The sequence below is a fragment of the Xenopus tropicalis genome, chromosome 4, assembly GCF_000004195.4.
Source record: "Xenopus tropicalis strain Nigerian chromosome 4, UCB_Xtro_10.0, whole genome shotgun sequence".
NCBI lineage: Eukaryota > Metazoa > Chordata > Amphibia > Anura > Pipidae > Xenopus > Xenopus tropicalis.
Genome location: NC_030680.2, coordinates 104345037 through 104362774, shown reverse-complemented (window position 1 = coordinate 104362774; position 17738 = coordinate 104345037). Strand labels below are relative to the sequence as shown.

Sequence of the window (17738 nt, the reverse complement as noted above, 5' to 3'; positions counted from 1 at the left end):
TCCCCCTCCCCACACTGGAGTCTTTTTAAAAGGCTCTTAGCTGCAGCAATCACCTTGCTGCTAAGGGCTGGGTTTGTGATTAATTATTCCATGTTCCAGGGTACCAACTATGCAAAACCCTGGGAGAAACATATCGTCCATCTACAACTAACCCAGCCATTTTATTACACATACCTTAAATAACTTTAATTTAAAAAAAAAAATCAAACTATTAAATAAATCCACTAGGATTGTTTTGCCGCCTCATTATATCTTAGTTGCGATATAATACAAGGTACTGTTTTATTATTAAAGAGAAAAAGGAAAAGGAAACCTTTTTTTAAAAAATGTGAATTATTTGACTGGACTCTATGGAGGATGGCCCTCCCATAATTATGAACTTTCTGGATGACAGATCCTATTCTTGTACAACCAAAATATGTTTGCAGGAAGGTCATCTGTCAGTGCAGCTTTGGGAATAATTTTAATGCAAATTTACTGATAACCCAACATACACAAATAAATAAATAAAACATACACAAATAAAATGGGTTTATAGATAAAAGTGTAGATAAAAACAATTAACATGTTTTAGCTAAAAGTCAAACTTTTTGCCCTAAAACAAGTAGCTCCATGTGTCATAGTCCCAACCCCTTGTCCGCCCAAAGGATGCCTTTTGCATGCCGCCCCCCCTTGCACCCCCATGCTTACCATTCTGAGCATTGGAGCGGTGAGAGAGGGGGCTGTATCGCTAGTGCTTTTTTGCCACCCCTGGCAACTTGTGGGCTGCTGCCTGAGCAGAGTTTCCAACTCGCCTCATGGCAGCAGCGCCCCTGCATAGTCCTAAACCCATGAAAATACTGAGCATTCATTGAGGATGGTTGATTACCTGTTTTGTTCTTCTAATTTTGCCAGCAGCTCAACATCATCTGGACTCAGCTCGACTGGGGAAGATGGCGAAAGTGCTGGAGTGGACAAAGTAGTCGAGGAGGATGTAGTGTGTAATGATGCTGATGGGCTCGCCACCTGACTTGCCATTTGACTGACAGTATATGACACAGTATTCTTCACCCATGAGAGAGTAGAACTCAGCTTTTCTGCAACCTTGTCTGTCGCCACCTAAGACAGCAGGAAAAAATTTTATTGAGATCTGAGAAAAGTAGATATATGGTTTAAAATCAGAAGTGTAACTTTAACAATTTTAATGAAATTCTAGTATGAGTTATTTGCAGAAAGGCATGTATGCCCAGTCATGGTCAGGGTCATCTAAAATAGTCAGGCCAAGACAGACAGGGGAGCAGCCAAAAAACAAACAGAAAAAAAGTAAATAAAAGCCCCTAATTAATTTTTCTAGCTCCAGGCATTTCAAAGGTTCCCTGCATGACATTACCATTTATCATTGTCCGCTCCTCTACCTGTGCTATTGTGGATTATAGATGCAAATGTGGGCAGTACACACCAAGTATTACAAGGGCTTCCAAACAAAAATTTGTTAAAGAGCCCCACACAACACAGAAACCCCTAATATACCTATCACTCTAGTCAGTTTCTTCAAAGTATGAATAAATACCATTTAATATATGAAATCCAGCTACAAAACAGTTCTTCTCTTTCTGCCACATTTGAAATCCTGGCACAGGAAGAGGGACTAAAACATTGATGTTACAAATTGTAACAATTTCTCCACAGCTTACAGACAGCATGCAGGAAATACATAACCCACAATGCATTGCACTAAGATGTTACTTTCCTTATTGATATCACGTGTAGGGAATTGTGGGATTTGGAGGATGTAGGCTGAACACATTTGAATACTGTGACTTTTTATCCGAATCTCAAAGTTGTCACCCAGATCAGCAGCAGACCATATTATTACATTAAAAAGATCCTAAAAAGGCTGCATTATCATTGTGTTTACTTTTCAAAAATCTTGGGTTTGGGTGGAGTTCCCTTTTAAAGAGTTGGTTTTAAAGGAGCAGTTTTTTTTCAATATAGTTAGGCAAAAATGTAATCTATAAAGGCTGGAGTGAGCAGATGTCTAACATAGTGGCCAGAACACTACTTCCTCCTTTAAAGCTCTCTAAGCTGTTGGCAGCCAGTAACCAATCAGTGACTTGAGGGGGGGGGGGGCATATGGGACATAACTGCTCAGTTAGTTTCCATTTGAATCTGACCTGCCTGCTCACAAACTAACTGAACATTTATGTCCCATGTGCCCACCCCCCCCCTAAAGTCACTGACTAACTAAGAAGTTAGAGAGCGGAAAGCAGGAAGTAGTGTTCTGACTATTATGTTGAACATCTGCTCACTCCAGCCTTTATAGATTACATTTTTGCCTAACTATATAGCAAATATTTTTTTATTTTGCACAGTCTATCTATTTTACCCAGTTTCATTTTTACATTGAACTGCTCCTTTAAATATTGTAATGTTTCTAACAGACATGAAATGTTTAACATTTCCTACATATTTATATATAGCTGCAAACTTTTGCATAACCAGACATTGACAGAAATTCTCATTAAGGATTTGGGAACAGTGCCGTGTGCTTCTCTTTCACCTTTATTCTATCAGGTTAAACATACACAAAACATGCCTGTACAAAATGCCAGCCAATAAACAGTTTTCTAGCAGAACAGTCAGGAATTCAAATGTGCATAAATACATGTGGCCAGTTTCTGGAGATTAAAGGACAACTGCTTTTTGTTATTACTGACATAAAACTGATTTATGAGAAGAGAGCAAGTTTTTAATAGTGTATGATTGCATGACTTTAAAGGACATTTAACACAATTCTTTTTTCTTTTGTAAATGTTAAAGTTTGTATCTGTTCAATCAGCACCTACAAATTATCTATATTGTCAATTAAATTGCTATTTTAATGAGAAATCAAAGATGGCATTTAAAAAAAGAAATGGCACTGTAACTTAATGCCTGTTGGTTTAAGGTCTCTGGCACACGGGGAGATTAGTCGCCCATGTATCCCATCCCAACGGCGATTTACATTTTCGCTGGTGGGATGGCAATCTGGGGAGATTAGTCGCCTGCAAACAGGGAGTTTTGTCGCGGGCGACTAATCTCCCTGTGTGCCAGAGCCCTAAAATGTAAGTTAACATATAAGCATTTTTATTGGAGACTGACCTGGACAATATATCAGTCACTAGGTTGTTGACATTTCTCATTTAAATTATTTCTCATTTAAGTATTAAAGCCATTGCACTGGCTGAGTGTCTAAATATTTTCTTTTTAAGCAGAGGGCTGTGTAATTTTGGCACTACATAGAGTACAATATTATAAAACTAAAATAAAAAATATATATTATGGATATCAGATTGTAAAATGTCAATTTATAATCCAATAAAAAGGGAGAAAAGACTCAATGTGCAAACTATTACACAATTGTTCTTATATATTCTACCAGTTAGATCACATAGGAGATGCATTTATCTGAACTTCTTCAGTTTTAAACACATTTGAAACTGTAATCAGCTTTTGGCTCTGTTCTGCTGCAGCACTAAGAAACATTGTTTATACGGCATAAGGAAAAATACACACTACTTTTGAACCTGGAAAATGCAGTTTTTCCATTGAGGTTACCGGTACTAACCTTTACATAAACGCAGCAGCATGCGCAAACCCATGCCACAGAAAAACACAACTGTTTACATGTTGCTATGTGCTTTCGAATAAACAGTATGCCCATTCGCATTAGAGAGAAATAAGCATAGCACTCCCCCTGGCTGTAGCTAGACAATCTGACAGCAGCCAAATTTCCTCAACAGTAACAGTGCAACTTCACCTTTACACAAACTTTTATTCTAAGCAACTGCCAAGTGAGTACAGCGGTCCTCAAACTTCTTAAGCAAGGGGCCAGTTCTGTTGGGGGGCCAGGATTGAGTTAGTATTTATTCTTACTGTTCTGCCTCTTTCAGACCTGCATCTAGAAATACTGTCTGTCTGTCAGGTGTCCCTGGTCCCAGAAACAAAAACATTATTTTCTATTTCTACTAAACTATTTATCTTCCTTTCGGATCTCCTAAAATGCTTTTTGGTTGTTATGTTGATTAAGCGATTAAGTGTAAATGATTAAAAAAAAATAGACCACAAATAAAATAAGAAAGGCTGAAAATTCTCTAAAAATGAACTTTGACAGTGGTGAACTACCTCTTGAAATATTAACATTCATTTTTACACAACACACCTTTCATGACTAGTTCTACACTTTTTGTTAAGTCATTGAACAATTTTCATTATCTGAGCCAAAATCCTGGAGGATAAGTATGTGTTAAACAGTACTCCTGCTTTGTGCACTGAGAAATGTGTGTAATCAAATTATAGGATAATTTGTGTGGGAGAGTTGAGGAAAATGCTTATTTTGATATTCCCTGAATACCAACTTAAAAGGTAGTTTTAAGGTGAAATGTAGGGGTTAACCCAGTGGTCCCCAACCAGTGGCTCGTGACCAATATGTTGCTCTCCCTTGGATGTTGCTCCCAGTGGCATCAAAGCAGGTGTTTATTTTAGAATTTCTGGCATGGAGGCAAGTTTTGGTTGCACAAAAAACAGATGTACTGACAAACAGAGCCTTCTATAGGCTGCCAGTCCATAGAGGGGCTACCAAATAGCCAATCACAGAGCTTATTTGGTACCCCCAGGTACATTTTTCATGCTTGTGTTGCTCCCCAACAATTTTTATATTTGAATGTGGCTCATGGGTGAGTGAGTGCCTCAACAGCATCCACCGCTCTTAAAGGAACAGTAACACTAAAAAATAAAAATGTTTTAAAATAATTAAAATATAATTTACTGTTGCCCTGCACTGGTAAAAGTTGCGTGTTTGCTTCAGAAAGTCAACTATAGTTACTAGAAATAGCTGCTGTGTAGCCATGGGGGCAGCCATTTAAATTGAAAGAAGGAGAAAAGGCACAGGTTACATAAGAAGATAACAGATAAACTGTGTAGAATACAATGAGAATCTATGCTACTTATCTGTTATCGGCTTAGTAACCTGTGCCTTTTCTCCTTTTTTCAATTTAAATGGCTGCCCCCATGGCTACACAGCAGGGTATTTATATAACTGCAGTAGTGTTTATGAAGAAAACACACAACTTTTACCAGTGCAGAGCAATAGTATATAATATAGTAATTATTTTTATACACTTTAATTTTTTGGTGTTACTGTTCCTTTAAATCAGGCAGGGAGACATGCTCATTATGTGTATGCGCAGCAAACAACATTGCCGCCTAGGGCAGCCTAGCAATGGCAGGGGCTGGATTTTTTTGAAAAAAGACTTGGTTTTCACAAACCAGAATGCAGGCCCTATTAGCCTGCACCTTTGGTGGGGGAAACAATTAGAGGGTGCACTTTAATAGATATTTTTGGAACTATGGAGCAATGGATGACAACATTTTCATATGCCTTTAATATAGGGATGCACCGAATTTTGGAATTCAGCTGTACCGAATACTTTGTAAAAGATCCGGCTGAATACCATATCTGCATCATAATTTGCATATTCAAATAAGGCTACGGAAGAGAAAAGAGAAACGCAGTGACATTTTTTTAACTTCCTTGTCTATGTGACAAAAAGTCACATAAAGGATTTGGATTGGGATTGGGTTTGGGTTTGGCCAGGCACATGAATTTGGCTAAATCCTGCTGAAAAGGGCCGAACCCTGAACAGAATCCACAATTCAGTGCATCCCTACTATAATGTTATGGGTTAAGGGGGTCCCTAACCAAATGCTGGACCTAAAAGAGGGCTTAAACAAGTCTGAAAAACAACCCTTAAAAGTAAGCAGAAATTCTCTTGAGTCTAAATTTGCCAGCCCAACATACTAATTTACTACTATTTTAGATTCCTTAAAGGAACAGTAACACCAAAAAATATATATATTTTAAAGAAATTAAACTATAATGTACTGCTGCTCTGCACTGGTAAAAGTTTTGTGTTTGCTTCAGAAACATTACTAAAGTTTATATAAACCCTGCTGTGTAGCCATGGGGGCAGCCATTCAAAAGAAGAAAAGGCACAGGTTATATAGCAGCTAACAGATAAACCCTGTAGAATACAATTGTGTCTTATCTGTTATCTGCTATGTAACCTGTGCCTTTTCTCCTTTTTGTAGATTGAATGGCTGCCCCCCATGGCTACACAGCAGCTTATTTATATAAACTATAGTAGTGTTCCTGAAGCAAACACACCAGTTTTGCCAGTGCAGGAAAACAGTACGTTATATTTCCATTACTTTAAAACACTTTCATTTTCTGGTGTTACTGTTCCGTTAAGTTCCTGTCCATAATTAAACACAGAAGGTGGCCCTTTTCAGGCTTTTTCTAATTGCTTCGGCATTAGCATTTTGTAAAACATATATACCAAAACAATTCTGCTGAGCAGAGCTTGATATATTTAAAACTGCTTTGCATCATACATTGCAATAGAAACTACTTGACACTGTATAAATAAAAGCTAAAAATAAAATGTGATTTCCAGAAAGAAGGGCGGGAAGCTGCTACAAAAGACTGCAACTTCAGGTACAAAAAAGTGACAGAATAATTCATTAACTTTAAGGGGCCCATTTACTAAACAATTTTGAGATATATTTTTATTTTTTTCTAAATTATAGAACATTTCGGAATGTAAGTGAAAAGTTTGTTAAAGTTCCACTAAAAAAATTGTACTTTGTGCAAAGAATACGAACATTTTGGAATTTGTTAACTATTTGGTTACACTTTCATCGTGACTATCTTTTCGCCAGGTTTGATCTGTTGAGTGCCATTAAGTCCTATGGAAGGCATCAAAGCCAGAAAGGTTTTCGTGGCACTAACAAACGTTTCGACACAAAAATTGTGTGACTTTCAGAACGCAATCGCAATATTTTTGTACAAACAATAAAAGCATTGTCAAGACATTTTAGAACTACAGAAATGATTGTGGTTACTTCGAAATGATACCATATCACGTTTCAAAGCCAGAAAAAAACGCATCTTAGTAAATGTGCCCCCAAATATTGGTTGTAAATTGAGCTCAGGAAAGTGTGTACAAAATGCAATGTTACAAGCCAAGGTATGTAATCTTATCAAGATTCCAATAAAATGCTTTCACTATTTTATTATAAAACGTATTCCTATCTAGTAGGCAGGTTCAATACTTTCTCCGTGCTACGGAGGTGGCAAATTTCACTAACACAAGTTACTGGTCTGAAAGGTCCTGATGTGTAAATCACTCCTATACATATCAAGGCCACCTCCTACTCTTACAGACACTGTCCCTACACAGTGTACTTTTTTTGTGTACTTGTGTACTCTTAGCATATGTAATAATTAAAACCTGGCACAGATTTGATTGCATCCACAAAGTGGATGTAAATGCTAATTTGAGGGCTGCAGTCTATGGAGTAGGTCACAAACAAGACAAGCAAACACACATGTACTACTGGTAAACGGGGAACTTCCCATTTTATAGATCATAACTCCTTTCTCAAGATGAGTTCAAGGAATAGTGATTTTGATAAAAACACATGTTGCCTCTTTTTGTGTTTGTCAATTCTTGTCTAAGAGTTGAAAAGTGCCTTTATTTTGCTGCTTCCTGGTTCTTCCAGTCAACTGTGTAAGGAGAAAGCAGTTCGTCAAATTACCAGTTTACAGATAGGTCTCCTGATCTAAAAACCTGAAACAGGCTGCAGCTGGGGGATGGGAGGGTATTGTTTATACAGATCTTATTATTTCTATTAATACAAACTACTGTAATAATGGGGAATAATAGGGATTAACACAAAACAATGAAGAGAAAACAGTAGAGGCAGAATGCATTTTCAAGACCTATCATAAATTTTACTTATGCTCATGTTGAACAAAGACAAAATATTCAGCCCCTTTTAAATGAACAGACAAAGATGTTTTCACCAGTAAAGTAACAAAAAAGCAACATTTTATACAGCAGACTGAAGATGACGGACTGATGATTTGCTATGGGGTTATGAGCTATGAGAAAATTTCCAGATGCAACAGTATATACAACCTGTAAAGTGAATCAAAGTACAATTTAAAAAAAAAAAAGTAGATCATAAGAATTCGGATTAGTCATTTATATTTTTCTATGACAACTATTCACACATGAATGACCCATTTATAACGCAAAGTCTTCTGCATTCTATTATGCATTTCCTTATTCTACTGTATGTAGGTCATATTGCACTAATACTGGAGATTTGCAAAGGTGTTCCAATGTTGCTAGGCAACCAGAATCACCCTCTAAGGTACAGGAGAAAGAGAAGCACTAGGTATCTGCAGAAATAGAGTGTGCTCCTTACAGCTAAGTCTGGCCACTGGCACTGCCTATAAGTGCAGAACTGTATTAAGCCTTCTCATTCATGGTACACAATATATTTATGATGGCGGCACAACGTGTATAAGAATGAGTTAGAAGTTTAATATTTTTCAGAGCACTGAGCCTGGGCTTTGATATAGTTCCTACGTTCAAGTACAGTCTATGAGATCAGCCTGCAAGCTAAGAACTCACCAGTAGCAAATAAGCAACAGACGCTGAGACAGCACGGTCCCTGTGTGTTTGCTCTGCCACGTGCACTGAATGTAAATATAGGATATGCAGAAAATGAAAACAGAAGCGAGGTTTCAGCTCTGTCTTTTATGCAAATACTTTCTGTAAACTGGCAGCGACAATCCCATAAGCCACTGGAGTTGCCAGAGGTGCAAGCATTGCAGAGATACGTAGATATATATTCGCAAAGCCTTTGTAGTCCTGCATTTAACAGGTATAAATAAGGTTTCACACTACTGACCCATTAATGACTTTTTCCATTGTGACTAAATCCCGGCAGACAGTGGATGGAAATTTCTGTAGTACAGTGTACAATCTACAAGAGATTCACCACATACACCATTCAATCTGCTATTTGGGCTACTCCCATTACAGAAGGGTAGATCTATCCAAGACATAATTAGCTATAGATTCTAGGCAACCTTCACATGTATGATTAAGACACTTATTTACTAAATAAATGCTTGTCAGGATCTCCCCAGTTTCTTACAATCCCCTGAGTGCTCTTTCATGTTGGCTTAAAGTGCTTGCTCAATCAAGTTTGAGCTTTACTGTATTTATAAATATCTAGAACATATCAATATAATTCTACTCATAATTACATTAAGTAGGCAGACCTTATATGTAACAAAAGTTCAATCTACTTGGTTCCCGTTGAGCAGATCATATCATATTAAAACTACACTGGTTCCTGCTGCAGCAGAAAATAGAATGGCAAGTGGAATGAATAGTCAAATCAAAACAGATGTACTAATGTGCATCCTTTGAAATTACTTCCTGTCATAGATTGACATTGGGTTAGTTTCCAGCCAAGAAAATTAAATTGAAATCTATAAAAGCTTTTCCATTTCCAGAAGGGAACAGCCAATCCAACTTCTTGAAACTTAATTAAAATCTATTATTTTATTTTCTATATTATATAATATATTAGTGCAGACACTTTTTATATTATATATATATATATATATATATATATATATATATATATATATATATATATATATATATTTATTATATGAAACAAAAAGGTCCAGACTCATTTAAATGAAAAAAGAAAAAATCTTTACTGCATTATGCAGAACAATTGCATTCCTTACAACGTTTCGAGGCTCCCGCCTCTTTATCAAGTAGCAAGATAATGAACACAAAGCACACAAGGTATAAATAGGGGCAAGTCCAAAGGACTCTCCCCCAACAATTACTGGATCCAAGTAGACCAGGGTTATAATATATTATATATATATATATATATATATTATATATATATATATTTTATATATATATATACATATATATAAACTTCTCGTGGACCATCCCCTTACCTGAATTCAGAACAAGTAGGGCAGAGGATAAAAGCAGCAAGACAAATACAGATTTCAATATGAATCACATTTACAAAACTTTAAAACCGCTGAAAATTTTTAAAGTTGCGTAGAATTTCATTACGCAAAAACAGTCCTCATTAAAATTAAAATATCCTGTATCTGTGTTATAAGTGTACATAATAACAGTAGTCTAAATCACATCTTTCCAACTGCAGACAGTAACAAAAGTGTGTTATATTTTGTCTGAACTGAATATGGTCTTTTTTTAATGGCAAATCAAATAATATCCAGTCAAATCATGTTGAGGGCCAGATAAAATAGATGTAGTGGGACAGACACTATTGAATAAAAAGCTATATGCCCTGAGGAGAGATTAGTTGCCCGCGATAAATCCCTGCTACCACGGGCAATTAATCTCTCAGAAACGCCTTTCCACCCAGCAATAAAGCGCAACGCTGGTGGAAAGGCATACGCAACACTTCGTTTTCTAAAGTTAAGCAAAATTGCCAGCAGGAGGAAACTTTGCATGACTTCGGAAAAGCGAAGCAACGAGTATTGGCTTTGTTGCCTTCCCTGCACAAAGGGGTGGTATGTTTATTTTTATCCATGCAGACGCAGAATGACCAAAGCCACAATCAAACAAATGACCACACTTTAAATCATAAGATAGTAGATTAAAATGCAAAGTAAGCACTTATTCGACTCCAGGATCAGTGCAGATGCAGACATTAGCACTGTATTTAAAAATGTATACAATGTTTCAAAATGCAGACAGGACTAAATCAATGGGGGCAGGGGCACGTTTCTGTGTCCCAAGGCTGAAAACAGATCTGCTACAATATAGATTTACTTAGTCCATTTTTATGAGACAATAGGAACACCATTATTATAAACAAAATGCACGAAGGCATAACAATTGCCAAAGGCTTTCATAAATGTAGCTGCACTCAGGCCAACTCAGTGCAGCTACATGGAACTGCAGATGCGCAGCCAGCGTAGGACACCTCAGCACCAGCAATTGCAGTAGGCTGATGATCTCTGCCCTAGCGACCAATACTGCACGCTTATTAAAGCTAGGAGGCGTACTTACTTCACTATCAAGTTTTCCTGTATGAAGACACAAGGGAGGCAAACAGTAACTGACACACAGTCTGTACTTGTAAATATTTTGGTGGTTTCCAATATAAAAACAGAGCTTGTGTTGATGCAGATAATAGTGCACATAACCACAGAAAAAGGGTTTTATGCCAAGTCTATTTTTTTTCCCCTGTTCTCACACTTAAAAAGACAATGGTTTATAAAGCAAAATCCTGGTTTTAACAAGCTCAGGGGTTTTTAAAACAACAAAAGGGCATTATTCTAACCAGTTATGGTTCTCAAAATAAACATGTTTTAATGGGGACATAAACTTGAATACACAAGTACAGATTTTTTATGAAATAAGGCCAATGCAGAAGACGAGATTAAATAATAACTAGGGATGCACTGAATCCACTATTTTCAGATTCGGCCGAACCCCAAGTCCTTCTTAAAAAAAATTGTCCAAATACCTACTGAATCTGAACCCTAACTTGCTTACTCCTCTTTCTTCCACGGCTGGCGCATGTGCAGTAGAAGGAAAAAGCAGACTTTTTTGTTATAGTGTGGCTTTTCACTCTACTGTGCAAGTGCGCGAAGACAAAAGAAGAAAGAGGTGACACTCGCAGGTACCCCGGGCTGGTGCTGTTTTCTTCTCACACCCCCAGTGACTTAGCCTTTCCTTCTCCTTTGAGCCACACAAGCATGCACTCCCCTCACCACTTCTAGATGCTGGGCCAATCAGATCTGTGGTATGTCTGTCAGTTCAATGTGGATATTTGCTACTCTGTGCTGATACAAATTGATCTGTACCCTGTGACTGGGTCTGTGTGAAACAGAAACCAAACCCCACACACAATTTTCAGCCCCTTCTGACCTAAAGCCATCCTAAACAGAGCAGATTTTGCAGAGCAGCCATAAGAGTTGTGGCTTGTTTAAGCTATAAATCAGACTTCAAATCATCAAAGCTTTGGGTAGTTCTTTAAAACCTCCACCAGGCTAAGCTTTCATGAATTCTAACCCCATTCTGTCAACAAATATTGCTTCAGCATTGAGAATTTTAAACATTTTGCTTGACAGTAGCTCACAAAGCAATTCTATTGCTATTTTCAACTAATTACAGTCAAAAGTAAAAGTAAAGTTGTTTTGGAGTTGTTTTCAGAACAGTATTTGTATTTGTGAATATTAATTCTCATGCGGTATGAGACACAGTAAGAAGCAAAGAAATACTGCCCATAATGCAATGGTATCAAGTGAAGACGAATAGGATAGCTTGGCTGTTACACTTCCTGTGTTCCTACAGCATTGTGACACGTAACAAGTTGTTACAAGTTTGTTTTTCTAGCCCATATCAACACTTTTCAGAACTGGATGAAAAGCCCCATAAACCGTCTTATGTAGCTGGATCAGTTAAAAGGGCCAAGGAAATCCACTATATGCCATAAACAGCACAGCCTGTAATCAGTTCATGTTCCAGTCTGAACATGAGCAAAAAACATGTGTAATTTAAGAGCAACTTTAATTTATTACAAAAAAAAAAAAAAAAGTCCAGTTAATTCTTGTCTGCAAAGGATGGTGCTTCTGCTATGCCAGTAACAGACTTCCAGAAAAACATACCATGTGCCTATTATCATCTTCCCTGGTATTTGGTCTGTGGCCTCAGGCACCAGATGGCCTAAAGCACCCGGGGTTCCATTTGTAAATATAGAATTTCTCAAATTATTTTTTAGCTTTAATTCTCCTTTAAGCTATGCCACCACTGACCTCTATACTAAAGGTGGCCATACAAGGGATGACCTGCTCTTTTGGTGAGGTCACCAAGCGAGTGGATCTTCTCCTGATATGCCCACCTAGAAGTGGGCCACATAATCTAATTATAAAGGCGGGCATAGGCACCATCAGATCAGGGACTGCATCAACGAGCCAATGCATTCCCCGATCAGAAGGAAAGATCTGTCCGATTCAGTCGGTTAAGCCTGTCTGGGGTGCCCATACACTGCCAAATCGGTCTAAAGGACCCAAATTGGCAGCTAAAATCTGCCCATGTATTGCAACCATAATAGGCAAAGGCTCCACTTAGCCCCTTTGACAGTATATGGACCAGTTAATTGGGAAATTGTGGGGAATCTCTGTAGGGACCAAATGCCCATGAAAGTAAAAGGCACTTTTGCAGTTACAGAGAAATATTTCAGCTAACTTATGTTAAAGATTAAGAAACTATTATGTCAACTTTATGACTTAAAGTTACCAGGGGAGGCTTTTAGTCGCCCGCGACAAATCTCACTGTTCGCGGGTGACTAATCTCCCCGAAATTCCATCCCACCGGCGAAAATGTAAATCGCCAGTGGGATGGCATACGCGGCGCCGAAGTTTCCTCTCAAGGTGGGATGGCATTTCGGGGAGATTAGTCCCGCGAACAGGGAGATTTGTTGTGGGAGACTAATCTCCCCGTGTGCCAGAGCCCTAAGAAGCAGTACATCAATTTGTTAGGGCTTGTGCTGAAACTACTTTTTTTTCCTTTTGTTTTAAATCACAAGAAATGTTTTTTGTTATTTCTTCAGCTAAACAGGGCAAACAGGGAGAACAATGGTACTCAATTTAGGTACTTGCTTAGTAAATAATTAGTTTCCCAGGGCAAAGATAACCCCCTTGCATAATGGACTTCTTATCCTTAGCTAAAACAATAGGTGAAGAAAGGGGGTTGGGCACTGGTGATAATCATGTACCTTAAAAAATGGAGTGAGTATGCATGCATGTATGCATGTATGTATAACTTTATTTATAAAGCGCCACAAGGGTACGCAGCGCTGTACAGTCTTACAGAATACAAAATTACACACAGGGAGGATGAGTGATATAATAAATAAATACAATAAATACATATATGTATATATATGTATATATATATATGTATATATATATATATATATATATATATATATATATATATATATATATATATATATATATACACACATGTATTTATTGTATTTATTTTTTTTTTTTTTTTTTTTAAATACAATAAATATATATATTATATACACTATATTATAGTGATATAATAAATAAATACAATATATATATATATATATATATATATATATATATGCCATGTGGCATGAGACACAGTAGGAAGGAGGTCCCTGCCCCGTAGAGCTTACAATCTGAGAGTAGCTTCAAACTCCTTGTTTATACTCCTTGTAAGCTCAAGCAGTAACAAAAATCAGATTGTTTTGGGATACCAACAACTGACAAATAGTATTTCCATCACAAGTCATATTTATTGCATTCATGTAGTAAATTTGCTATACTGCCCCTTTTAAAAGTTGACCCACAATTCTAGTAGGTGCCACCAGTGCTTCTCACCTATTCTGCAGATAAACACTTAAGTCTGAAGGAAATAATGGCTGAAGGAAACATTCCTGCAAAAATGGTCATCAAACAGCATATAAATGCAGAAAACCACTGGACAGGGAATAGTAACATTCAACTGAGAAAAAGCAGCTAAGCACAGAAGCAAATGGATATGGCTGCACATCCTGTATGATTGCATGGTAATGAATGTACACTAGGATCTGAGTGTGCAGTTTTGGTGACCTTGGAAAGTACTCAGAGGCACATTTTGAAGATCACACTACTCTTGTTAAACTTTAGATTTTCTCCTGCAGTATAAACAATTTTGGAACATTGCTGACATCTCTTTTTCTTCACTTTCCTAACTCCTTATCCTGAGATCAATTTTCATAATTCAGTTACATGTATAAAATGATATCCAGTTTAATGTGGCAAAGATGGTATGCATCCTGGACTTCAGAATTAACTACAGAAGACAAACATTTAAGAACAGCGGTCACCACCAGGGCTGTGGAGTCGGAGTCGAGGAGTCGGAGTCTGAGGCAATTTTGTGTACCTGGAGTCGGAGTCGGCAAAAAATGAACCGACTCTACTAAATTTAAATGGGAATAAAAAAAAAAAATAAAGCAAGTTTTAATGTCCCAATTTACAAACAGTCATAATTAATTACTTCTCTGCTATAAGAATAAAGCCCAATGCACGCAGTGCATAAACGAACACGCTGAGTGACCATGAAGCTTTTCATTGACTGTATGCTTCACTAAATGGGACGTAACGCACAGTTACGGTGCGGCAGCTCCACTGCGTCGGGTTCCACTGGGAACCCAGCCTAACTCTCACCGATAACTAGAAATACCTGTATACGTGAAGGGAATGGATAGTCCATAGTTTAAGACTGAAGCTTTAAAACATTTGAAAAACTGCTGTAATTCAGCTGTAATGTTAGCTTAAACTTTAAACATGACTATGGGATTCTAGGGAAATCATTAGAAGTAGGAGTATAGATAAAATTGTCTATCAGTTTATTATCAGTTCAGTCGTGTTTTAAGTGCCCCTTCCTACCTGCCCCTTCCTGGATGTATAAAATACATTAGCACAGTGCTGTCCAACTTCTGCGGTGCCGAGGGTCAGAATTTCTCGCGCATACATGGTGGAGGGCTGCTAATGGAAGCCAATTTTGACCACTCCCCCCTTTTAAACCACACCCACTTCAAACCACACCCATTTTATCACAATGGTGGTAGTGCAGCAAAAACCCAAAGGCTCCTCACTGCAGGGATATCAACCATCATTCATATGTGAAAAAATTATATTATGTCATATTAAGACACACCCTAAAATCCATATGACTCCTCCTCCCCTGTGGATAGCACAGCAACCCCCAGCATATAATTACACACCTTAGGGACCATTTAATGGCTATTTCCAACTGCTCACAAACTCCCAGAACAAACCCCTGCCAGGTTCACCTCCCACAGGCACCATAGGGTAGAAAGAGTATATGGCACACACAGGCAGCACTCTGCCTGCCCTACGCTACCTGTGTGTGCCATACTCTGCCTGCCCTACGCTGCCTGTGTGTGCCATACTCTCCCTGCCATATGCTGCCTGTGTGTGCCATACTCTCCCTGCCATATGCTGCCTGTGTGTGCCATACTCTCCCTGCCATATGCTGCCTGTGTGTGCCATACTCTCCCTGCCATATGCTGCCTGTGTGTGCCATACTCTGCCCTACTCTGCCTGTGTGTGCCATACTCTCCCTGCCATATGCTGCCTGTGTGTGCCATACTCTCCCTGCCATATGCTGCCTGTGTGTGCCATACTCTCCCTGCCATATGCTGCCTGTGTGTGCCATACTCTCCCTGCCATATGCTGCCTGTGTGTGCCATACTCTCCCTGCCATATGCTGCCTGTGTGTGCCATACTCTCCCTGCCCTACCCTGCCTGTGTGTGCCATACTCTGCCCTACCCTGCCTGTGTGTGCCATACTCTGCCCTACCCTGCCTGTGTGTGCCATACTCTGCCCTACCCTGCCTGTGTGTGCCATACTCTGCCCTACCCTGCCTGTGTGTGCCATACTCTGCCCTACCCTGCCTGTGTGTGCCATACTCTGCCCTACCCTGCCTGTGTGTGCCATACTCTCCCTGCCATATGCAGCCTGTGTGTGCCATACTCTGTCCTACCCTGCCTTTGTGTGCCATACTCTCCCTGCCATATGCTACCTGTGAGTGCCATACTCTGCCTGCCATATGCTGCCTGTGTGTGCCATACTCTCCCTGCCATATGCTGCCTGTGTGTGCCATACTCTCCCTGCCATATGCTGCCTGTGTGTGCCATACTCTGCCCTACTCTGCCTGTGTGTGCCATACTCTCCCTGCCATATGCTGCCTGTGTGTGCCATACTCTCCCTGCCATATGCTGCCTGTGTGTGCCATACTCTCCCTGCCATATGCTGCCTGTGTGTGCCATACTCTGCCCTACCCTGCCTGTGTGTGCAATACTCTCCCTGCCCTACCCTGCCTGTGTGTGTGTGCAATACTCTCCCTGCCCTACCCTGCCTGTGTGTGCAATACTCTCCCTGCCCTACCCTGCCTGTGTGTGCCATACTCTCCCTGCCCTACCCTGCCTGTGTGTGCCATACTCTCCCTGCCCTACCCTTCCTGTGTGTGCCATACTCTGCCCTACCCTGCCTGTGTGTGCCATACTCTGCCCTACCCTGCCTGTGTGTGCCATACTCTCCCTGCCATATGCTGCCTGTGTGTGCCATACTCTCCCTGCCATATGCTGCCTGTGTGTGCCATACTCTCCCTGCCATATGCTGCCTGTGTGTGCCATACTCTGCCCTACCCTGCCTGTGTGTGCCATACTCTGCCCTACCCTGCCTGTGTGTGCCATACTCTGCCCTACCCTGCCTGTGTGTGCCATACTCTGCCCTACCCTGCCTGTGTGTGCCATACTCTGCCCTACCCTGCCTGTGTGTGCCATACTCTGCCCTACCCTGCCTGTGTGTGCCATACTCTGCCCTACCCTGCCTGTGTGTGCCATACTCTGCCCTACCCTGCCTGTGTGTGCCATACTCTCCCTGCCATATGCAGCCTGTGTGTGCCATACTCTGTCCTACCCTGCCTTTGTGTGCCATACTCTCCCTGCCATATGCTACCTGTGTGTGCCATACTCTGCCTGCCATATGCTGCCTGTGTGTGCCATACTCTGCCCTACCCTGCCTGTGTGTGCCATACTCTCCCTGCCATATGCTACCTGTGTGTGCCATACTCTCCCTGCCATATGCTGCCTGTGTGTGCCATACTCTGCCTGCCATATGCTGCCTGTGTGCGCCATACTCTGCCTGCCCTGCCTGTGTGTGCCATACTCTGCCTGCCCTGCCTGTGTGTGCCATACTCTGCCTGCCATATGCTGCCTGTGTGTGCCATATACTCTCCCT

The 17738-nt window shown here is 39.8% G+C and overlaps 1 protein-coding gene across 3 annotated transcripts in view; it reads right to left on the bottom strand.

Annotated features, from left to right (window-relative positions):
* evi5 (ecotropic viral integration site 5) overlaps positions 1-17738 on the bottom strand; it is a 90962-nt gene that overhangs the window by 63477 nt on the left and 9747 nt on the right. For all 3 annotated transcript variants that reach the window (XM_002933802.5, XM_031901004.1, XM_031901003.1), the window contains exon 2: positions 869-1098. In XM_002933802.5, the coding sequence (XP_002933848.4) occupies positions 869-1017 (149 nt within the window). In that variant the 5' untranslated portion in view covers positions 1018-1098. The remainder of the gene's footprint in view (positions 1-868; positions 1099-17738) is intronic.